General features: G+C 42.6%; 1 protein-coding gene across 2 annotated transcripts; it reads right to left on the reverse strand.

Annotated features, from left to right (window-relative positions):
* Positions 1 to 293: 293 nt before the first annotated feature.
* Positions 294 to 24,576, reverse strand: col1a1b (collagen, type I, alpha 1b). 2 transcript variants are annotated; one of them, XM_074662726.1, is made up of 52 exons: positions 24,501 to 24,576; positions 23,938 to 24,003; positions 13,751 to 13,945; positions 13,210 to 13,241; positions 12,990 to 13,025; positions 12,133 to 12,225; positions 11,649 to 11,717; positions 11,497 to 11,541; positions 11,252 to 11,305; positions 10,988 to 11,041; positions 10,815 to 10,868; positions 10,669 to 10,722; positions 10,534 to 10,587; positions 10,399 to 10,443; positions 10,241 to 10,294; positions 10,070 to 10,114; positions 9,895 to 9,948; positions 8,974 to 9,072; positions 8,839 to 8,883; positions 8,655 to 8,753; positions 8,502 to 8,555; positions 8,300 to 8,407; positions 7,903 to 7,956; positions 7,649 to 7,747; positions 7,513 to 7,566; positions 7,306 to 7,404; positions 7,061 to 7,114; positions 6,879 to 6,932; positions 6,728 to 6,781; positions 6,579 to 6,632; positions 6,231 to 6,275; positions 6,033 to 6,131; positions 5,228 to 5,335; positions 4,984 to 5,091; positions 4,708 to 4,761; positions 4,539 to 4,592; positions 4,333 to 4,440; positions 4,171 to 4,224; positions 4,022 to 4,075; positions 3,776 to 3,937; positions 3,582 to 3,689; positions 3,236 to 3,343; positions 3,007 to 3,060; positions 2,766 to 2,873; positions 2,619 to 2,672; positions 2,404 to 2,511; positions 2,265 to 2,318; positions 1,911 to 2,018; positions 1,546 to 1,828; positions 1,278 to 1,465; positions 932 to 1,174; positions 294 to 844 (listed from the first exon to the last, which is right to left on the reverse strand). In XM_074662726.1, the coding sequence occupies exons 3-52, from the start codon at positions 13,842 to 13,844 to the stop codon at positions 698 to 700; spliced, it is 4,173 nt and encodes a 1,390-aa protein (XP_074518827.1). In that variant the 5' UTR covers positions 13,845 to 13,945; positions 23,938 to 24,003; positions 24,501 to 24,576; the 3' UTR covers positions 294 to 697. The 2 variants fall into 2 exon arrangements, with proteins under 2 accessions (XP_074518827.1, XP_074518826.1); XM_074662725.1 differs by lacking the exons at positions 23,938 to 24,003; positions 24,501 to 24,576 and adding an exon at positions 15,437 to 15,663.
* Positions 24,577 to 24,610: the final 34 nt, after the last annotated feature.

A 24,610-nucleotide genomic window follows, 5' to 3' on the forward strand; every position in this document is an offset into this window, starting at 1 on the left:
GGTTCTGCAGGCATTAGTGGCAATAATTACAGTATGACAGCGAGAGTTTCACCATCAAACACCAATAGCTGGACCTCATTGAAATGGTTTTAGCACCTTTGAATGTTTCGGTTTCCCCACAATAGACTCGTGTAAAATAAACCCTTTTCTGTTAAGAAAAAAAACCCGGGTGACTTCTTGTTTTGAGGTAGCCATCTACATTTTAGCAATGAAGGTGAGCTTCTTTGTCTCATCTGTCTGAGCAACATTCAGGTGTTTTTCTCTCCACAAATTTAGCACAAGAAGACACTTCACACTTTTTACAATTTATTTAACACCAGAAACATGGTACATATCACTTGTTGTTTTCAATGTCCTTTCCGCAGCGGTGGAAAATGGCAAAGTCACCTGTGTTTCATTGTGTGAGTGGATGTTTTTTTTCTCAATCTCCGGGGGAAATTTTACACAAGTATATATTATTTTCTTGTTGCCAGTGGGAACAAAAGATTCTTTTAAAGTGTCCTTGTGGTTGGTTGAAGTAGCAGTCCAAAAAAAAAACTTCTCATGGTTGGAAAAAACATAAACACCGTCTTCAGTAGAGTGGTTTTAAGCATGTGGACCAATGGCAGCCGAATGAGTTTTGAATGCATAGAAAAAAGGATTTAGAGATGACTGCTAGAAAAAAAACAACAATGTCATGTCCATATTTCTTTCATTTTTACAAGAAGCAGACAGGGCCAACTTGGACGCCAAACTCCTGATCAGGTCCACCAACATCCATAGGAGCAATGTCAATGATGGGCAGGCGGGATGTTTTTGTTGTCTTGTAGTCCATGCGTGTCTTGCCCCATGTGCCAGTGTGTGACTGTGAAGGGAAAAAAGAGAGTCAGGTGTTGCTGAGGTATAAATCTTTCTCCTCTATAGGATATCTGATGTGTTCCAGTAAACTCACCGTGCAGCCATCCTCGCTGACACTGTATGTGAAGCGGCTGTTGCCCTCGGCTCTGATCTCAACGTCGTTGGAGCCCTGGAGGAGCAGGGCCTTCTTCAGGTTGCCGGTGGCAGAGTCCATGTAGGCGATGCTGTTCTTGCAGTGGTATGTGATGTTCTGAGAGGCCTGGTTGGACATCAGGCGCATGAAGGTCATCTGGATGTTGACATCCTCGGGATCAGCTCCATCGCTGCCATACTGGAACTGCAGGGTGAGAAGAGGAGAAAGGTGAGTTTGGTTGATTTATCGTCAAAGCTAATATCAGATTATGTGAGGAGGATAGAGTTTGACTTTTTTTCTTTCTTACCTGGAATCCACCGGTCATGGACTCGCTGAACCAGATGTGCTTCTTTCCTCTGGTGTTGCTGTTGTACCAGTTCTTCATGGGGATGGTGGACTCGGTGGGGTAGATGCAGGTCTCTCCAGTCTCCATGTTGCAGTGGACCTGGATGGCATCCAGAGCAGAGCCCTGGTTGGGGTCCACCCAGTACATGCCTGAAACAGAGGAGCCAGTTTGAGCCTGAGTCATTTGTGTTGTTCTTCATCATAAAGCTGCACGAAGGCTCGTCACTCACCGCTCTTCAGGTCAGGCTGGCTCATCCTCAGGTCACGGCATGTGCGGACTGGGCTCTTCTTGGTACCGTCAGGGATGCGGATCTTCTCCACTCTCTGGGTCAGGGTCTTGAGGGTGGTGTCAACCTCCTGGTCACGATCACGCAGCATGTTGGGGTCGTCAGCGCGGTAACCACCACCACGGAAGGGATCAGGGGCCTTCTCCTGGAGAGGCTGGCTGACAAAGTCGAATCCACCACCGGGAGCTCCAGGGGGTCCAGGGGGTCCAGGAGGTCCAGCAGGACCCTGTATGGAAACACCACAGGTTTATCTACCACAGACACATTTTAATCATCTGAATGCATCGGGAGTTTGTTGTTTGACTTACAGCAGGGCCCATTTCTCCGTTGCGACCACGAGGTCCAGGGGGTCCCATGGGTCCAGGCAGACCGTTCATGCCATCCTTACCAGGGGAGCCGCTAGATCCAGAAGGTCCCTGAGGAAGGGAAGTTGCAGCATCACTTACAATTGCAAGCATTGGGGGTTTTAGCTGATACTATAAGCTTTCATGCTGTTCTCATCTTGTCCTGCAGATCATGATATTCATAATTATTTCACATTTGAAACATTGTGGTGAGACTCTGCACTCCTCCTTTTCCCGAAAGGTCCCAAAGACATACTCTACAAGCTCCAAACTTGTTTCGGGTTCATTCTTGTGGGCTTATTAAATAGGTGTACTTACTCTTGGTCCAGCAGGTCCAGAGGAACCAGCAGGTCCTCTCTCTCCAGCAACTCCCTACAGTAAGAACAACATAGAGCTTTAAAATCCCATTAAGAAAACTTCCACTTTCATCATGACTCCTTTTGGAACAGGTACTTACAGCAGGTCCGGGCAGACCCTGCATGCCAGAGAATCCTCTGTGTCCCTTGTGGCCTCTATCTCCAGCCTCTCCAGCCTCTCCTCTGTCTCCCTTACCTCCAGCAGGTCCCTGATTACAGAAAACACGAAACCATCTCAGATGACAACAAACTGGAGCGCTGTCTTAAACGGTGTGGTATTATGTCACTGATCCGCGTTGTGTAAGGATGAACTTACAGCAGGGCCACGGACACCAGCAGGACCAGTAGGGCCGGCAGGACCAGCGGGACCCTGAGGGGATGAACCACAGGCGGTTTACAGGAAATCACTTTAGAAATGTAATTTTTTAAGAAGCTGATGAAAAAAAGCAGAAAGGATGCTTACAGACTCTCCACGGTCACCAGTCTTGCCAGATGGGCCGACACCTCCAGGGGCTCCAGGAGGGCCAGGGGGTCCTGGGGGTCCAGCCATGCCAGACTCACCACGGTCTCCCTAAAGAGGTAAATCTCCAATTAGAGACACTAGACAGCTGTGTGTTAAACATGTGTGTCTGAAGGACGGATATGCTGGACTCCAAACTATTAAAGTCAAACAAAGAAGGATAAATCCACAGGAGGAGGATTACCTTAGGTCCGGTAGGTCCATCGCGGCCAGGAGCACCATCATGACCAGGAGATCCCTGTGAGAGAGCAGCAGGGGTGATTGATCATTGTAAAGCTCAATAGTGGAAAAATAAAAACTGCATCATTAACCAAAGAAAGAAAATGTTTTGATATTTGTTGGAGAACTCATTGAGTGTGGAAACAAACTCTCAGAGTCAGAGTAAATCTTCAGCAGAGTTTTAGGCTTCATACCTCACGACCAGCCTCTCCAGTAGCACCAGAAAGTCCTGGAGGTCCAGCAGGTCCAGGGGCTCCACGCTCACCAACAAGTCCAGAAGGTCCCTGCTTTCCAGGCTCACCCTGATGGACAACAAGAGAGGTCAGTTCTCTGCCAGAGCCTGCTCTAATTTGCAGAATCAAACTAACCAGAAAAAGTTGATCATCCATTTAAACATCAGTGTTTTCAGAGAGAAACTTTTCTTTGTATGTTCATGTTCACACGTCAAAGCTAAGTGTTGTTTCAGCATCCTCACTGCACTTCTTAATAGTTTCTTCATCTCCTCATACCAAACACACTCCACTGTTTGTAAATACTCACTCCAGGTCCAGGGAGACCAGCGAAACCACGCTCTCCACGCTGTCCGGGAAGTCCTACAATACCACGCTGTCCAGCAATACCTTGGGGTCCGGGGATACCAGCGGCACCCTGAGCACAGCAACACAGCAGCCAGTTAGTGGCAGCGTTATAAATACATCATCCCAATCATCTGTGGACGTCTATGAGAAACTCACAGGGGCTCCATCGGCTCCAGCAGATCCCTTCTCTCCACCAGGTCCAGGAGGACCAGCAGCACCGGCCTCACCAGGGCGACCAGCAGCTCCAGTCTCACCACGGCCTCCTCTGGCTCCATCTTTGCCAACAGGTCCAGCGGGTCCAGGGGGTCCAGAAGCTCCCTGCAGGGGATTGAGACATTTATTTCAATTCTTCTGAAGCCCAAAGTGGTGACGTAGAACTGAGTGGTCCAGGACAAAACTTACAGCAGGGCCAGGGGGTCCAACTCTGCCAGCAGGTCCAGGGAAACCAGTAGCACCCTAAAAATGTGCAAAGAAGAAAAAGTAATGAAGAAAAGCTTTTCTTATTTCATCATCTATTTAATCAAAAGTTTCTGTTTTTATGTGATCCTTACAGGAGATCCAGCACCACCACGAGCACCTTTGGGTCCAGGGGGACCAGCAGGTCCCTGTGGATGAAAAATAAACACAGGTTAAAGACGAAGCACAACCTAAGGATGAACATTTAGAGATGAAATCGAGTCTCAGGAATCAGCTCTGCACTATATGTGGCTCACCTGAGGTCCAGCAGCTCCAACAGGTCCACCAGGTCCAGGGGCACCAGCGTCTCCCTTGGGTCCGGTGTCACCGTTCTCTCCCTTGGCACCAGGCTGACCATCAGCACCCTGTGGTGGGAAAACGAGAGAAGAAATGGCTCAGAAATAAATGAATCCAACCCTGCAGAAAAAAAATGTGGGTGAGACATGAAGTGGGGGATTCTTACAGGAGGTCCAGCGAATCCAGCAGGTCCGGCGGGTCCAGCCTCTCCACGCTCACCCTGTGACAGTCACACGGAGGGAAAAGCTAAGGGTCAGGCTCAGTGTGTGGAGACTGATGATTCAAACACAGTGAAAGAAATGTGTGGCCTGGTGTGTGCTCAGGGAAGAACTTACAGGGGAACCACGAGGACCGCTGGGTCCAGCAACACCAACAGCACCAGGCTCACCCTAATATCAGAAGTGAGGAGAAGAGAGGTTAGCTCTGCAGAGGCTGGTGAGGCAGTGTTTCACAACTAACAACTAACTTCCTGCATTGCGACCGTCTATCCACAGTGGGAATCATCATGTGATCATTAAAAAATAGTAAAAATAGAAAAGTAAAAATAGCTAATTTCATGGCACCGGATCAGAAACATGTGAGACTGTAAAAAAAAATCTGTCTGGTCTCACCTTCTCACCCTGAGAACCAGGAGGTCCTGGGAGTCCAATAGCACCAGTCATACCACGGCCGCCATCTTTTCCAGGGCCACCATCAGCTCCCTTGGGACCACCATCACCCTGAAGGGAGATGAAGTTCATGAAGGTGAGGTTGTAACAAAAGTTTACCCACCTGTACCTCACCATAGAAATGTTAATATGACAATAAGCTGTGATTATAACCAAGACAAACTGGACACATGTGACAGTTACTTACTCTCTCTCCCTTGACTCCGGGGAGACCGCCTGCTCCACGCTCTCCAGGCATTCCCTGCATACCGGGGGCTCCCTGAGCTCCAGGGGCACCACCAGCACCAGGCTCTCCCTGCACACGAGCACAAAGACAAAACATTTAACACAAAATACTCAACAATTGCGAAACAGTCAGGCAACTGGTGACACAGATGTTCATATTTAAGCTAACTGTTTGGTATTAGAGTAAAGCCAGACATTTACTGGGTAAGAATGTGAATACAGGTTTATTTTCATCTCAAAATTTATAGTTAATCTGTTTTATTTGATAAGTTTAATGCAGCTTATTGATGAGATAGGGGTTCAAGAAATACAAACGGCACAGAGAAGTAAACATGAGAAGAATGAAGAAGTTTTTAGGCTTACAGCAGGTTGTATTATTAATTTTGAATCCTTAAAAGCAACATTTTAATAAAGTATGAGAATAAATATAGAGGTATTATTTTTATAACATAATGTTCTATCATTAATTTGGTCTTAATCATGTTTTCCACAGTCTCTCAGCCACAAATGCACCTGTGCTGTTTGTGTTCTCTGTTTTAAACAACCTGTGGGTCTGTACGTGTGGTCCAATTAAAGAAATATTTACAAGTTAAAGATGTTTTGAAAATATAAAAAAGCAAGAATAAGTTTTTCATACAACTAATGTTTTACCAAAAATATGGTTCTCTGATTGAAAAACTTCAACTGTAAATATCACGTGTTTTGTGTTGCTGTGATCGCAATTTCTACACACCTTTATTCATTTATCTATTAATATGTTTACCCACCTTGGGTCCATCGTTACCAGCAGGGCCAGGAGCACCACGAGGTCCAGTGGGTCCAGCGACTCCATTGCCACCGCGCTCACCAGGGAAACCTCTGTCACCCTATAGGAGAGAGTAGACACATCAGAACGGGTCAGTTTAAGAACACAGATGAGTGGGATTTGGGTGATGTTTGTTTGTGGAGTAGAAGAGGATACTCACTCTGGGTCCAGATGGGCCAGAGGGTCCAGCCTCACCAGGAGCACCCTGAACAGAAAGGAAGAGGGGGGAAGGTTATGATGGAACCGAGGACGGTGAGGTGTAAGATGACAGGAAATGTTGAATATCATAACATCGTCATGCTTCTGCTGATTTCATTATTTAACCACTGACTTTGTGTTTCTTCTCATAACATTGAAACAGGATTTAAAATACTTGAAACACTGACAAAGTTATGTTAAAAAAACAAGTTTATATGGATCATAATTACATGTGAACTAACATGAACCACATCCTTGGAGGCAGAAAAGGCCAAGACATGACTTCATTTTGGCTTCACTCTTTTCTTACCTGCTCACCAGGCTTGCCAGTCTCACCAGTAGCACCTTGGGGTCCAGGAAGACCCTACACAACAAAGAAATAAAATCTGAGTGTCAATGGACAGAAATCTTCAGATTAGGAAACAGCAGTCAGGATTATGAGACGCTCTCACAACTCACCTGGAATCCAGGAGGACCAGCAGGTCCCTGCTCTCCCTTCTCTCCAGCAGGTCCCTGAATTAAAAGAAGCAAAGTCACCAATGAGGAACTCTGAAACTGTTAAAACTGTGCATGCTGGTTACTGTGAATAAAGCAGATATTATGAACGTACAGCAATACCAGAAGGTCCAGGAGCACCAACATCACCATCTTTGCCAGGAGCACCCTGTGAATGAAAACATTATGAATCATCCACCAGCTGTTTTATTCTTTTTCTGCAGCTTTGTTTAAAAAGGAACAATCCACACAGGCAGAGTTTTAGTTTAACTTTCCGATGAATATAAAAGTACTTACAACACCACCAACAGCACCAGCGGGTCCTCTCTCACCAGGTTTGCCACTCTCACCCTGTCGAGAACAAAGTCAGTATTTACATCTGCTTCAGTTTAACCTTTAACAAACCTGAACTAAAACATGATTGATGTAACAGTTTAGGGATTTTCTAGCATCAGCTGAGGTCAAGAAACAGATGCATCAACCTGCAAAGATCCTGAAACAGGCTTCCAATGAAAATGATTTTTTTTTATGGGTTAACTTACACCAGCTCCCTTGGGTCCAGGGAATCCCATAACTCCGGGCTGTCCTCTGGATCCAGCAGGGCCAGGAGGTCCAGGGCGTCCATCTTGTCCGGGGGCACCCTATAGAACATCATGACAAACACCAGGATCATTAGTAAGAAGTTCAGCTGGATTGTTTACAGCTTCATGACCTCTTCGTTGTGATGATCAGGAACAGTTCAGACTTACAGCAGGTCCAGCTTTGCCATCAGGGCCAGGGCTTCCAGGGCTACCAGTCACACCCTGAGGAGAAAAAACATGTATGTGAGCAGAAAGAAGTCAGAATTTGAGTGTTTGGTTTGATGGAACCTGTTGCAGAACTCACCTTCAATCCAGGGGCGCCAGGAGCACCGGGGCTTCCAGACTCACCAGTGGCTCCCTGAGCTCCCAATGCGCCAGGGGCACCACGCTCACCAGGGGCTCCCTGATGGACGAGGGCAGAAGAGTCAGAATAAAGAGCAGAGCTTCTAACGGTCATTATAGCTTTAGTTAAATCAGACTGTGTTCTTCACCAAGTGGGAAAAGCGATTTTTCCTCCTGATCTGTCTGAGATCACGTCGGGTAGATTTACTAACTCACCTTGCCACCAGCACCTCCATCAGCACCAGGGAAACCACGAGCACCAGGGGCACCCTGATGGAGAAACACAGGCACATCAAACTCATGACTGACTGTGATGGGAGTGCTTAGACTGCAGGAGTGAATCCCCCTGGGAAATCAGCATACTGTAAATGTGAAAAGAGCTTTAAAGATTTTGACAGAGAGATTTTTGGCACAAGACGCCAGGGAACAATCCTCCATATAAGACCGATATGACATCCTTTTAGACATTTTTAAAAATGAGATGAATCATCGTTTGTCAAGGATTCACTGAAATTAGCTTCAACGAAACTAATTGGTTTAAAAGTTATCAGGTGAAATCGAAAAATGTTGAACTGAATAATAAAAAAGGATGGTGTGAGGGGAGGTCACATACACGCTCTCCAGGGGGTCCACGGGCTCCAGCACCACCAGGCTCTCCACGGGGGCCTCTCTTTCCCTCCTCACCACCGGGGCCAGCAAGTCCCTGAAGTCCGGCTGGGCCCTGAACAAGAACGCAAGAAAGTCATCAACACGTCTTTCCTCAGATCGAGCAGGAAATAATCAAATCCATGGAAAGCATCGTTAATAAAACTTACAGGCTCTCCCTTTGCACCAGGCTCTCCCTTAGGACCAGAAGGACCGGGGTCACCCTGTTGGCAGAAACACACATTAGATTCACGCACTCAGGAGATAACCAATGTGTCCTGATACCAAAACTCCAAAATTCAAAAACCTGATTGCCTACTCACATTGTTACCCTTGGGACCAGGAGCACCAACAGCTCCCTGAGCTCCAGCAGGACCACGAGCTCCAGGGAAACCAGGAGCACCAGCAATACCAGCAGCACCCTACAGAGCAGAGAGTGAGGGGGTCAGAGGACTTCATGAGAAGGATTTAAGTGGATTAAAAGTGATCAGTGGTTATGATACTTACAGGAGAACCCTTGTTACCAGGGGCACCATCAGATCCAGGGGTACCCTGCAGAAGGAGGAAGGAAATAAAATGTTAAAAGTGTTGATTTTTATTGGCTTAAAGAATCTCTTCATATGAGCACAATTATCTACTCACAGCAGGTCCAGCGGGTCCAGCAGGTCCGGGGTTACCGGGCTCACCACGGGCTCCCTGGACTCCCTCAGGGCCACGACCTCCCTGAGCTCCGGTCTCTCCCTGTAGAGGAGCAAAAAGTTCAGAAATCCTAAGATTTGATATCTCAAAATCGTATCATCTTTCCTTTAAAACCTTTGCATCATTTATATAGAAAACAAATATTATTTTGATGATCTTTGGAAACAAACACAACACACTTTAAGATCCTGGAGTCCACAAGTCCAATTTGGGATCCATTAAGTATTTATGGTCTATCTGTTCACAATGAAGCAGTATAAGCGGTAACTGACTCAGATCAGTTTTAATTTGTATTCGTCTGTTCACACTGCGATCTGTTGCTGTCACACACCTGGTTGCCATCTCCAGGTGAGTAGAGGTACAGGTGTGTGTGTGTATGTGTGTGTGCTTGTGTGTGATGTTATAGTAGATTCCTTACTGAGGCCTACAGTAAAGGAAGGTCGTACGGGCGGCACAGAGGTAGGCTAACATCACAGGTCTACTGTTGCCACCTGGTGGTTAAAGTGTTCACCTGAGCTAGGCAGAATAAAATAGACCCTAATGGCCATCTGTTGATGGAGTAAACATTAAAAAATGAGACAAGAATTCGGATTTTCTTTATCCCAAAGGTGGCTCTGCAAAATACTGCACAGTCCACCTTTGGGATAAAGAGGGTGTAGCAGACTTAAAATCCCGAGTCTTTTTCAGATTTTGCTCCTTTGCACTGAGACAATTATTAAAACTTGAGTCTGACAGCCTGGAGACAACTAACGCAATTCCCATCAATCAAACTGAGTATCTTCCCTGCTCGTTAGGACAAAACTAACTAACTTTCAGACTCATTCCACAGGATAAATTATGTCGATTATGATCAGATTTACCCACCTTAGCTCCAGCACCACCGGGGAAACCAGGGGCACCAGCAGGTCCAGTAGGTCCCTGAAATAATCAGATTAAGACTTCTTCTTATTTTCACAGAGGTCTACATCATCAAAACATGTCATACAGCTTACAGATATGATGTAAAATATGAAAATATCACATTACTTGAAGTACTTACAGGAGGTCCAGCAGGACCAGTGTTGCCATCGTTACCACGAGCACCCTGCAAAAGAAGAGGAGTTGGTTACAACTTTCAAGTGATGTTTGAAGGAATTAGACTGAAACTAAATGTAATCAGCAGGTATGAACACTTCAGGTAGATTAAAGCATCTTTCATCTGGCAACTTACAGCTGGGCCAGGAGGTCCAGGGCGGCCTCTCTCACCAGGGAGACCACGAGCACCCTAAAAGGAGACGCACATTGTGTTAAAAGGGTTGTACCTGATATTTTCTTTAGGTAACATTCTTGCAGGTGTGGAAAATAGATTAAGATGAAACAATAACGTACCATGGCACCGGGCATGCCGTTCTCACCATTTGCACCAGCCTCTCCCTGGAGACAAACACAGAAAGAAAAACTGAGTTTTTGTCCAGCTTACGGGGAGCTTCTTCCTTTGGGTCAAAGTACTTCCTGCTGTCATACCTTAGGTCCAGCAGGTCCAGCATCTCCCTTGGCTCCATCCAAACCGTTGAATCCCTGTATACAAAAACCAGTCAGGTCAGCCAAAGTTTCTTACAGGATCAAAGATGCTGAAGTGAAATAGCCTTTCCAACTCACTCTGTGTCCCTTGATGCCGGGGAGTCCAGCGGTTCCGGGGAATCCACGAGCACCCTGCAGAAGAAGGACAAGAGATGCATGATTAAATGAGGAAAAGTTTACACACATGTGACCCTCTTCCCATATTTGTCCTGTAAGGGACTCACCTGGGGTCCAGCAGCTCCACGCTCACCTGGGCGACCAGCTTTGCCGGGCTCACCCTGTTGAAGAAGGAGGTAGTCATTACGTGCTTCACAACAACAAGAAGGAAATAAGTATTGCCCTATGCAGCATTGAAGACTGATCCAAGATTCACAGTCTGTTTCAACAGATCACTTACATCATCTCCGTTCTTTCCAGGGGGGCCAGCAGGACCACGAGAGCCCATGGGTCCCTGGGAAAACAGAATAAACGACGGTTAGCCACAAGAAAGTGAAGCTAAAGAGTCCGAGAAGTCCCAAGAAGGGACTGACATTAAAGACGTGTAGATCTGTGTCAGTGGGACAGGAGAACGAGTTACAAATAACAGAATGAGAAGCAACTTTGATGAAATGGAAACCAGACTACAGAAATTTTTATTTATCATCTTATTTTATGTACTTACAGAAGCTCCAGGCTCACCAGGCTCACCAGGGGGGCCAGTGAAACCCTGAGGACCCTGTTGAACAAGAAAAGCGACGAATTAACTAAAAATCCACTTCATTAACTTATTTCATACGACATGTCAAATATACATGAAAGAAGTAACCAAGACTGATTTTGAAAACTGAATGGTTTAACAATATTATGTGTATTTCCAAAAAGACAAAGTGAAAAGTGTTGAAATTGATAAGAAAAATAAATACTTACGAATGAGCCAGATGGTCCAGGAGGACCACGAGGACCCATAGGACCCTGTCGATGAAGAGAAACCCATTAGATTATATTGATTTGTTTAAAAATGAAGAACAAAAACAGTCATCATTGTAAAGGTGTGGCGAGGAAGAGCAAAACCTTCTTACAATTGGGCCGGGCTGAGGGGGGCCGCTGGATTTGGAGGGGTCACTGTAGCTCATTTGAGGAGAGTAGTTCTGTACAGGGAGATGATAAAACAACAACAACATTTAGATATTAAAAAGACAGATGTTAGATGCTTTATACTGCTGTGGTAAATGTGTTGAATTATGCTGGATGATTGGCTAAAACTGAAGTTTCTGTTTCAGCAGAGTTTGATCCTGGGGCTCAGGCACAGATAACTCTCAATGACTAAACCATGAAGATATCTACATTTTCTGCACCCCATAAAGAGGTTATAAATATGGCGACCATATCCGGGTGCCACCTCTCAAGCATAAAGTCATGTACCACATTACTCCAGCAGATAACCACAGCATGGGAACACGTGTTTTTACCTCCACTTTCACAAGTTTTAAGATACATATTTTTGTTTAAGCAGAGCTGAATCTTCTATAGACTTCTTTAGTGTTGTAATTTGGCTTTACTTACTCCGCCAAGGCCAGGGGGGCCAGGGGGGCCAGGAGGTCCGGGAAGTCCGGGCTGTCCATCAAGTCCATCATTGCCAGGAGGTCCAGGAAGACCCTGTGAGAAAATCACACGTTTATTTATTTCATTTTTCATAAATGTTGTTCATGATGGAGTGCAGCAAAACAGCTTGTTTTTCAATGAAACATAATCTAAAATGAGACACCTGAATGTAAACTGTGAGTATATACCCTCCCTCTTTAAGTTCAAATCTTACTTTGAGATAATAAGTGTATTATAGCTTTTTAAATTGTGTTGTTATGTCCTTTATTGTCATCCATAATGTGGCAATCTAATTTGCATAACATGACCTTTGAACTTTCGTTGACCTCCTGACCCAGTCATTAAGGGTCACTCATCATAAGTATGTCAAAGCAGCATTACATTGAATCACATCCAATCAGCAAAAATAGACTAGAACAAGCATACAACTTTATGTTTTTGTTTAGTAATTGGATGAAAATAAAGAATTATGTTTCAAACCATAAAAATATCTGATAACAATAACAGTTAATAAGTAAATAATCACATACAGAGCAGCAAAGATGCACAACAAAAAAGTGAGAGTAATTTGTTATGCAAACTACATCAGGACAAACACAGTAGAAACAATCTGATGTTTCTGTTTTTTTCTAGGAACCAATCACTCAGATGTTTAAATCATATTAAAAAAAAACATTGATTCACTGTTTAAAAAACATATGGAGCAATTGTCAGTTTGCCTCTGTAATAAATATATATGATGACTTTCACTACTTTAAGATTTCAAGAAGACATAGAGTCACCAAAGTAATAATGAGAGTCAAAGGTGTGAAACCTACCCTGTCTCCCTTGTCGCCGGTATCTCCCTTTGTTGGCTAAAGACAGATGAAAAAAGGGAGTTAGCCTCAGCTGCAAAGTTTCATCCACACTGTAAATCTAGTGAATCATCTTTAACACAAACAACCAGAATGAAAAACTAAACTTAATCTCCACAGAGACTGATACAAAGATTGAATCATATTTGTTTCTTAGTTTGAGAAAAAAAAAAGAGCTTAATACCTCCTGATTGTCATCCACAGGATCCACGACAACTGAACCAATGAAGAGAAAGAAAACGTCAACTTCACCATTACTATGAAACCTACTCCTGATTTCTAAAGAATATCAAAGTGTTCAAACATTTAGATAATAGATCAGCTTTCTGTAGCAGGTCAGGGCTGGGAGAAGTAAACTATATGGTAAAGTGGGTTATTGAAGCAGATATGTTTGATTCTAAAAATCAAATGTGGTGAAATGATGTCATGTCTTGGTAGACATGACGTGCAGGCCCTGTTGCACCATGCAGTGTCATTGCACAGCATGGCATGTTGGGAAATTACATATGCATGCCAGACTTTAGGTGTAATCCATTGTAAAAGGGCGCATATTGAAAATAAAATGAACAAAAGGTAAATCCAAAGCGATTCTTTCTGAGTTGAAATCCTCTGGAAAGCAGGCAGGCTTAAGGCCTCAACGTCCATTTGTGGCCAGAGCAGAGGAGAGTGGCACTAGGTGGCGCCATAAAGCTAATAAACTGGAGAACTGTAGCTGGATGAAGTACCATCAGTGTCGGGGCAGATGGGGCAGCACTCTCCGTCAGGGATGGTGGGGTCAGCACAGTCGGTTGTGTCCTCGCAGATCACGTCGTCGCACATGATGGTTCCACTGTCGCAGACGCAGATCTGGCAGGGCTCTGGTTTCCATACATCCTTGTCATTGTAAAACTGTCCATCTATTTGGCAGCTGCCGAATGACACTAAAAGGAGAAAACCAGGGTGAGTGTGGTTGAATGAGGTTAATCAAACATACAAAAAGAGAGTCAGTTTTGTCAAATGAATGCACAGAAATAAGTGTGATTTCACAAAAACTATTTATGTGACAGTGTAGTCTTGGCCACATCTGCACAGATGTGCACCATATGGGAACCAGATGTGCACAACAGGCTGAGATCCCACGTCAGATTCTGGCTACTTAACAGCAAAACCTTCAATAACATCATCTTTTGGCTCTCATGACTCAGAGCTTTCTTTGGGAGACTTTTTCTTCCAGTGTTTAAAACCAGTTTTTAAGCTGTGTCATTCTCAATGAATTAAGGGCAGAAAAGTCCTTTTATCTGGTGTTTGGTCACTGATCTGTTAACAAGATTAGAGTCTTGTGTGAAAGTGTGAAACTAGCACAGAAAATGTTTATATTTTGGCCTTGCAAATGTTAAAATACAGTCCTTGTGCTGTCTGAGAGACTCAGCAGCATAAGTCACTCTCCAACATTTCAGATCTGCTTTCTCCTCCTCAAAAAACAAAGGGTGGAAAATTTTACCAGGCCCTAATTACATTTCAGGCTGCTGGATGTGAGGTTGGGCTTAGGAGGTGGGAGGAGGACCGAGGGTTTGGAGGATGGATAGGCAGAGTGCCGGTTTTTGCCACCGAGTGGCGCTGTTAACCCGCAAAACGACATTTTCCGCACCCTCCTGTATCTGGTGATTAATTGATGTCTAGACTTTTGCACCGTCGACGTCAGGCTTTAGCGATTTTCCATTGTCTTTTTATTTATGTGAATAAGTCCAGTTGTAGCAAAAGTAGATGAAAATGTCAGTTTTAGTTTGTCATTCCAATTGAACTCTAGTTCAAAAGTTTGACAGTAAAACAGTTAAGGATGATTCTTATTCGCCATGTTTGGTTCCCCAGAAACTTTTTGTTCCCAGTTTTAAAGTGTTTGAGGCAAAACTACATGGAAAAAGTCAAAGTAATACAGACTCTGGTATATAATTGCAAATTAGGGCGTGAAACTTCTATAACTTCTACAATTGGTTAAAAAACTGTTTTTCAAGTTAAATACAGAAAGCTTTATTAAAATGGTTGAGCCTCTTTCAAACCTAATGTTTGTGTCCTGCATCAACTCCCTTTGAACCCAATGTCCTGTCATTGCGCATCAGAGAAAGCGCAGCTGCTCCCCTCATGTCTGCGCTCAGGCGCGCGGGCGCACAGTGAGCGTGCATGTGCGCGAGAGCAGGAGACATTTAAAAAAAAAAAAACTTAAAAAAAATCTCCATTCGCATCCAAATCTCCAGACACCCACAGAAACGCCTCACTGCGCAACAAATTTTCCAAAATCTCTGCCTAATGGAACCAGGAATCCTGCAGAGGACGATCAGATCCAGCAAACTGCTCAGCATCCTTTCGGGCTATCCACATCCTGCGCGTGCCACAGTCCCAAACATCTCAAATCAATGTGTGAAAGTTATACTCACTATCATCCTCGCCTTGACCTCTGACCAGCAGCACTGCTGCGCTGAGCAGCAGCGCTAACCGAATATCCACAAAGCTGAACATGTCTAAATATTAGACATGTAGATTCTTTGCGGCGAAGGGGGAATCCTGTTTCTCCTCAGACACCACTCATACACGGTAGGGTCCGGTCTGTGTATAACTCCAATCCAGACCCTAGCAGAAACTCCCTACTGCCTAAACAAATGGGTTAGCTTGGCTTTTATATGCCAGAAGTTTTGGGGAGGTCCTGGGCGCACCAGATCACTTGTACTTGTTCAAGTAAGAGAGTCCCTCCTTCATCAGAGAGGGGGGCCGTCTTAAAACATGTCAAACAAGTTCACGTTTCAGCTCAAACGTGGATGACGAGGACACATCATTAAGACGACTGACTTCTGCTGCTCAGACGTGTTTTATCATCTCTACATGGACTTGTATTGATACTTTTCTTTGACGTTTTGACTTTTACCGGCGTTCAAACTGAGGCACTGTGTCGCTGTGCTGATGTTGGACTGGATGATTTGATTCAGCTTATACTTGTTCGGGTTCTACATTATTCAGGATGTGTTGAACGGCTAAGGATTCTTTTACTTTCTCTTTATTACTTATTCATCTGTTGAAAAACGACTCAGGCTCTGTTTTTATCTCTAAAAATAAATCAGGGTTCAAGAGTTATCTCTCGGTGGCTAACATGGAGCGTGCGTAATTTACGCACGGAGTAGTCCAGATGCAGATTATTTGAGACTCCTGACACGGTTTTCTTTGAACGATATTCTGTGTTCGAGGTTTTTAGATATCCTCTCATTTCTGTGGAGGAATCCTGCTCAGTACTTCACTTATTTTGCAACTTCTGGGCTAAAACACTGTGAGCAAAAAGCACCAGCAGACACCATCTCCCCTGTCAAACCATTCAGAGCTATGTCTTCAAAATAAAACACAACTTTTCAGAAACATCTTATTCAGTGACAGTTTAAGATGTGTAATAACAGTTGTTGCTAACCAGAAGTTGTATTTTTTCATATATACAGTACAGTTATGCCCCTTGCAGTTTCAGCACATCCACAAATTCTCACACAAATACATATGCAGCCAGTAACTGTTTTGTCTTTATTCCCATTCATATTAAACAGAGATCCACTTGAAAGCATGTAGAACAGCCTGTGTTAAAATCTGCCTTTTCCCAAAGAGGCATGTCCATCTGATGATGTTAGATTCAGGGCGGGAGGAGAGCAGAAGGGAAGCTGGCAGATCCACAAAGCAGTCTGGTTACACTGTGGACACGTTGCAGCTTCTACAACTACAGCCTGGCCCTGTTTGACCTCACTTTTTTTTTCTTGGTGTGATTGTCTTTAATTATAGGACATGTCACATTTTCACCACCTAGAATCAATGAAAAGGTGACATTTAGCAGACGGGTATCAGGACAATAAATTAAATTTAGAAATTGGTGAAAGCTATGTTGCACACATCTTTCACTGTTTTTAAGGAGAAGAAAACAAAGAGTTACAAAACATACTGTATCAGTTTCATTACAATACATTATTTTTAAACAAACATTCAATAAAGTCTGTTTTTTATCCTTCAGTTTGCCAAAGAAATCTGGTGAGTTCCAGCTGGAAGATCTCACTACAGCCCAAAATTCAGACGAATAGACTTAATCAGTGGAAAGAATAAAGTTGCTTGATACAAGCTTCAAACAATTTAAAGTCACATTCACACAAGTTTTTTAACCAATCAAGAATACTGAAAGCTTCTAGTAAAGATACTGACTTGTTAAAAGTCGTATTTCTCCACCTGATTCAGCAATGTGCAGTCTCTGTGCGGCTATGTGGCTCTTTTGATCTTTTTGAGCAACAGTAATGAACTCAGCTCAGGATAACTTATGAACCTCTGTTCACTTGTCCCACCTTTAAAATAATTTTCACTGAAACCAGCCTTTCACAAACTTTATTTATTGATTTATTTGATAGTTAACCACATTTTTGTTATTATGCATCAGTATGACCCAATACAGGAATAAAGCAGTATATGTAGTAAATGTTTGGTAGTTGCTAACTAGAGTAGTTTCTGTTGCTAGAAATAATTTGCAAATTAGCAATCAAAGGCCACAGGGTCTGACCATTAGGGCTGGGAAGATATGCTTTTTTTCCCGATTCAATTCTTTTACGATTTTTCCAATTTTTGGTTTGCTTTTTGAAAACCAGACCATGTAAAAGAGTTGTATGATGACGATGATGATGTCTACAGACTATAGCAGGAGTCATATTTGCCCCCCAAAAAATGCAAATCACATGTGAGTCAGCTTTGAGGATTTATTCTGAGGATCTGACATCTCAACTTTTTTTTCAAACCAGCTTACACACAAAGTAAACAAAAACTAAAATAAAGGATTTAAATTTGAAAAAAAAAAAAGATTTTTAAGCAAAAAATCACAATTTAAAATCATAAAAAAAAATCCAGATACTTTAATATATCAATTTTGTTCCCCACCGTGGGTCTTTTGCAAAGGACGTTATAGGTGGCATGCACCCTAGTGTTACTGTTATTTAGATGGTTTTTAATCACTTGGCTACTTCATCAAGCTGGCTTAATCAAAATAAAAAAAATACAAAGTTATAGTAGAAACAAAAATAACTGTAGGACAACTAAACTCAGACATGTAATTTGAAAAAAAATAAAAGAAAAAAAGGCAAGAGATAAAGCAAAAACTGGACATAAAGTTCCAAAAAGCAGAGAGCAAAGAGTCCTGGCTACACATCAGAGCACCGGACAGTATGAAACTACCTTACATGAGGCATTTACATTTTTTTTCTCATATTCTTATTTTGATTTCATAAACCTCCCCCATGCTTTTGTTTGGTATCACTGATAATCCTTTAAATATTTGTCCACTGATAGTTAGAAGTCTAAAGCTCCCAGTGGGTTCACGAGCGTGGGTTCAGCTGTAGTGTAAATCATAGTTTCAACAGCAACTTGTGTGGTTAGTGATTTTACGTGGAGTTAGCAGGTATTATTTCTGCAGCTGTTTTTTGTCCAATGAAAGTTTGTAGGCGGACCCCACACCTGCTCAACAGACAGATGGTCATCAATCTGCTACAGTGGTGCTTTGCATTTTCCCTCCTCACTCTCTGTGAGGTGTTCAGATACCTTCAAATTCAACCATTAAATCTGCACAAGATTAATCCCTCTTAAGCAGTGATTGCTTCCTGTATGACAGTATCTACACTCTTAAATCGGCATTGTTAATGAGATGTTAGTTTTGTTGTTTGCAGCACATGCTTCATACAATTACAGGAGGACTTATTCAACTGCCACACATACAGGTAGATGAAGCTTCAACATAAGACACACCTACTTGAGAGACTGTTTTAGGGTATGGAAAAAGGGAAGGAAGGGGATTGTTGAAGCCACTGAATATCTCAGGTTTCATTGTGTTTTGTGTGAAATGAAAACAGGGAGGTCCTATCTTTGATAAACATAACCAATAAAAATGAAATCATCTTTTCAGCCGTACCCTTTTGAGTGACTTTCTGTGAGTGAAATGGAGCCTCAGCTCACAGGACAGTGCTAAAATAGAAGTGGTAATTTTCTGGTGTTTGGAGTTGCTGCAAACTATAATATATTTTTTGTGGCGAGTCTCTCAGAGTTCAGACTGGTGGTTTGGGTGAAATCCCTCAGAGAGTTTATAAGAGTTTTAGATGCATTCAAATGCACTACTTGGGTAGCTTTGAGCTGTGTGATTTTTAAATTTTAGCAGGGAAATCTTTATAGCTGCCAGGTTTGTCAATAAAAAGAATCAGAAAGTATTGAAAACTTTCAGCACAGCTAGGAAAAAAAGGGTAGTGACTAGAAATCCAACCTTGTAGTTGTCGTCAATTTGCTGTTAGAGAAGAAGTAAGAAAATAATTATATTGGAGCGACTGAGCTCTCTGACTCTGGAGAGGAAATTCCAAGTTTGTCATTGGCAGCTTGGAGAAGTACAAGAGCCCAAGATGTAACAGGTTGTGGGAAAAGGTGTTTTCACGATATTCCAGACGTTTGTCCTGTGCCTGAGAGATGCATTTCAGAAGAAACGCTAATACTGAAAAGATTGTAGATTCTTTTACACAGCATTTTTCAAAACATTTTACAGTGCTGATGCTGAGGAAGCTTTAGGAGTTATATCTGAGCAGTAAGACAATTAAAATCTCAACTCAAGAAGGCCAACATGCTGCATGTAGACGAAGCACAGCTAGCAACGTAACTGAAAAAGCCTGGCTAAAAAACTCTGCATTCCCCAGCAAGCTTCTGAGCTGCAGCCAGCAACACGTAGCATCTGCCTGGCCTTGTCCACGTGTTTCTACTTGTAAGTCTCTGAGCCTCTGCTGCTCCAAACTTCTGCAAAGCCAAACCCTTTCTGTCTCCCTCTCTCCCTTGCATACATCTCTTAAAGCCCATTCACTCCCACATTTTTAAGATGCGAGGGGCAGTTATTTGTATTTTGCTTTTTTTTGGTAATAGCACTTCCTTTGACTTACAGTCTTGCTGGCAGTAAGGGCACTGTTACTTGCTGTAAATCCTTTCTTCCAAGCCATCATGATGTTGGTTAAATATTTAAAATAACAGGTTCCGTCAGGCTTTGTTTACAGGGGAGCCCATTGTGGGCCCACCTGTTCCAGACAAATGACAGGGTGCAATGAGGAAGACTGTACATTATCTCAAATAAAATCAGTCATTCTCAATGGCTGTTATCAAGTGCAATACTAAACTGTAATATCATTTATGAAAACAGTTTTCTAACAATCACATAAGCACATTTGGTAAATAATAGTGACAGTGAAATTAAATCTCCTGGACGTCAACCTCAATCATGGTAGAATGATCTCTTGCAAATACCTATTCAGCTGTCTCTGTTGTTCTTTTTAAAATCTCTTGAAGACGCTTTTATTTAAACAGGTCTTTGACTCTCCCTTTACAGATTTAGGTTTAGATATTCTAGTGTTTGTTTCTTTTACTGTTTGATGATTTCATTTTAATGTTTTATGCCAGGGGTGGCCAACCTGTGGCTGGCGAGCCGCATGTGGCTTTTTGCCTTTCGGTGTGTGGCTCTTTGATGAGTAGTGGTGTGCCAATCAATCTAAACTGCACACATATGGATGCCAACGTTGGGATCAGTTGATACTTAAGTTTCAGTTTCTCTTCTCTAGTACGAATTTAAACACACTAACAAACACAGTAAATCTCGCTTTGAAAATTGGAAATGGATTGATTTTCATCTTTTGTCATTTCGTATATGTGTGAGAGGAAGTGTGTTTGTAAGATCACGTGTGTGATGTGGCTCGTGTAGTGTCATGGTAATTTTTGTGGCTCTTGGTCTCTGACTGGTTGGCCACCCCTGTTTTATGCTGTCATGATCTTGTGCTATACTTAAGAGAAATTAACTTACTTATACAATAACCTCCTAAAAGCTGGCGCAATCTAGAAGAGACAGTTAGATTTGAAAGCGTGAAATGTTTAAGAATTTAACATCCAAAGACAAAAAGAGAAATGCAAAATGTGTTATTTATCACTTCACTTCAAAATCTTATATCAATGCAAACTCTGTCTTGCTGTGGAGCTGTGAATTTGAACCTAAACCCTTGCAGGATGAGAGTTTGTCCATAAGATAAACTTTTAATAAATTCACTGGACTTTGATTAGCTCAATAATCATGTCTGCGGGAGAGTCTTGTGAGAGTTTTTGACGTATCTTGGATAAGATGTGTGTGGAGGCTCTGCAAGTTGAGTAAAAGTTTCAGCATCACTTGAAAAAAAAGAAAAGAAAATGAGACTTCAGTGCACTGTTATGGGTAAATGCTCAATTACAGGCTGAATGCTCAAGCCCACCTCTGACTGTTACTTCAAATGGAGCCTGACGTGAGCTGCAATCATCTCATAAAGGCCTAACTTTTGTCTTTTGAGTCTGAGGGTGGAGTTACCGTTTGCTGCCTGAGCACCACTCTCACCACTACAGTAGTCATTTACGACAAAGATAGTTATTTTCTGCACGAGCGGGCCGTGCACGGTTTGGATTTTGAGCTACTGTGTGGATGAGTGCAGAAATTGTGAAATACAAATCTGGTGGATTTTGGATGCTGACAAAATGTAATGTTTGACTTATGGATACCATACAGTAACCAACAGGTGTGATCCAATGATCCAGATTTGTTGCTATAGACATAACAGGATGGGTGGCAAATTATTTAAATCAGTCAAAGTGTTTTTGAAACCAGATTCCAGCCTCTCATGAGCTCCACCCCTGATGACACATCACTCCCTCTTTGGGGCGTGAGAGAAAATGGTGGGGTATCTACAGTAAGCCCAAACCCACCATCATGGTACCTGGTATGTCCTTCATTGCATGGGTTGAAAAGTCACAGCTTTATTCTGAATATAAATATTTAAGTTAAAGAAAACCGGTTTCAAGTGTAGTTTTTCTGGGTTTGATGAGCTACACTACAAGAAATGCTGGAACATTTTTCCTTCTTCTTGGTCTGGTTTCCTTCTTCGCATCTGGATTTCTCTACTTTCCCAGCCCCCATCCAAAACCCCAGCTCTCCATCCCTCCCTCTTTTCTCCCTGCCTGCTCTCCTCTCCCTTCTCTCACCAGCACAGACATCCAGTCAGACAGGCAAAGAGAAAGAGAGTGGATGGAAAATATGACTGGATCCTTCCCTTACTTCAGATAATGTGCAAGGCTGCTGGCGCACGAGGCACCACTAAAAACAGGGAAAGACAGAAAGACAAAGAAGCACAGCGGGCTGCTCGTTGTGTCTCATGAAGAGAGTTTATCTCGGTAGTTCATCCCTGCTTCAAAGCTGAAGCTCATTACTTTCCCTTGTGCATTAACCACCAGCAACTATGTCCCAGATGAAGTTTACAATCTCAAAGTTTGCCTACAGCCAGAAAATTAAAGGAAACCATCAAAAGATTAATTTATCTAACATTTCAACATCAGAAGCCTCAAGACAAAAACTAAAGCCCCCCATTGGGCATGAGAGCATCAGATCTCCAAAAATCTAAAAATGTGGGTGAGCCATCTAAAAGACAGAGCAAGGGATGTGTTGAGAGGTGCGCAACAAAGGAAAGAGTGACACAAACTGTCTTCTATGTGTGCATCTAATGCTAATCAGATACAGATGTTGGGAACTATTTTGAATCATCAAATCTAAAATGATTTCAAACCTAAAATAAAGCAAGTTAAGTGCTGATTTGGTTTCTGAAGCCACAGATTTTTGGTGCACATTCTCATTGACCTACAGGCTTTTCAGGGTGGTTTGACCCTTTTTTTTCTCAACATCTGGGAAAGTAAGTTAGTGCCTCAAACAGACCTCCCTTAACTTCAGTTTGAGCTTTTCTCTTGTGCTTTTAATAAATAATATACATATGAGTATGCTCAAATGGGATATTCAAGGTTCAGCCTCTTTTAAAAGACGTCTGCTATTTTTATAAGCATCTTAACCATACCAACTATACATTGCAAACTCTTAGTCATGCTGAGTGCTTTAATTACTCCTCTGTACCACCAGTTGTAAACTGTGAACTTATAAATAGTGTCTAGGAACCATGCGTTGAGGCGAAAGTCTGACTCTGTTGCAAAGTGAGTTAGTGAGGAATGATTGGGGGGAAATAAGCGAAGAGATCCCGTCTGCAAATGTCGTTACTCCAGCTGCCTGACGCCCCTCTGCAAGCACTCATAAATACTGCGGCCTGCAAAGATGTTCACATGTGAGGGGAAACAGAGGAAAGTAGGAGGCATGGCTGAGTGGAAGAGAAGAAAACAGAAAACGGCAGAGAGAAAAAGAGAAACTGACAAAAGGAAGTAGGCTCTGAAAAAAGTTTCAAAGTTAGACTTTTAGCAACTTTATGGACGCTCCATTATGCTAGAAGACCAGCAAATAGAGAGAAAGGGAGAAAAGACAGCAGGTAACCTCAAAGTCAGGGGGAGTGGAGATGGAAATAGGGAAGCAAGTAACTATGCAGGGAAAAAATTCCCATCTGACTGGATGACTCATACTCTCCCCTCAGCAGCAGCAACAAAAATTAACTACGTCCTACTTTTTACACAGCTTAGACGGTGACATTCTGGTCTCATTTTTTAGGCATAGGGGTGCCCCTTTCCCCCAAGCTATTTGTATACATTCCTTCTTTACATTCTTTGACTAGTGCTTGAAGCACTACCTATCCATGTCCTTGTTTTGAGGTGACTTGTTGACTTTATTTTTGGAGTAAGTAAATACTGGATCTAAATAAAGTTGATGATTAGGCTGTGTTACCTGTTACAGAGTAAAGTAAAAACCTGTCATGTAAGCCTTTTACAGGCAGTTTGCCTAAGTTTTCTCTCCAAACAACTTTCCAGATACCACTGAGCACAGGTTACAGGTATTAATCTGGCTTCAGCGCTTATGAATGTCTGGATATCTGGTCTTTTGGACTAAAGGAGAAAATAACTGAGACAGGAAACTTACCTCAGCTATCCAAGAAATCTGTGATTGTCATAAGGGTGTCTTTCTGTGGTGGATTTTTTTTATGTCCTAAAACAAGAAAATAAAGTTAACAATCATCAAGACACCTGATTTACACACAGTGGACTCTTTTAAGCACTTGGTTTACAAATAATTTTTGTTCATATGTTTGAGTGCAAGGTGGAGAAAGTTTACACAGTACAGAAAATATTGGGCATGCTACTGTTTTAATGCCATAACATTATAACACATACAATAAAAAAGAACCCTACCCTGTACTCCATAAGGGCCCCAACCCTTTACCTATTTCACTTGGAGTTTTGACACATTTCGCAGTTATTTTCATTCAGAATAGTAATAAACTTTAATTCCAAGCTGGTTTACTGCTTTTATAGTAGCCTACCACAGCAGTCAAGGTATGCTTGCTTTAATGCTCAGATTTAAAACTACTGCATCTTTACTGGTGACCAAAACTTGTGTAAGGACAAAAACTGAATTAAAGACTGTAGAAGAAGTCAACCAAAAAGATTCTTAAATTTTAAAGCCGAAATATTTTGCTTTCTTACCGAGAATTGTTTGAGCTCTGTTGCATACAGAGTGTAGCCAACCAAAGTGCAAAGCTGGAAGCAGGTGTAAACAACTTATATTAGCTGTGTACCCGTCAAATATGCTTAAC

Source organism: Halichoeres trimaculatus, unplaced genomic scaffold, assembly GCF_033239565.1.
Source record: "Halichoeres trimaculatus isolate MK-OKI-2021-1 unplaced genomic scaffold, fHalTri1.1 fHalTri1_scaffold_23, whole genome shotgun sequence".
In the NCBI taxonomy this organism is placed as follows: Eukaryota; Metazoa; Chordata; class Actinopteri; order Labriformes; family Labridae; genus Halichoeres; species Halichoeres trimaculatus.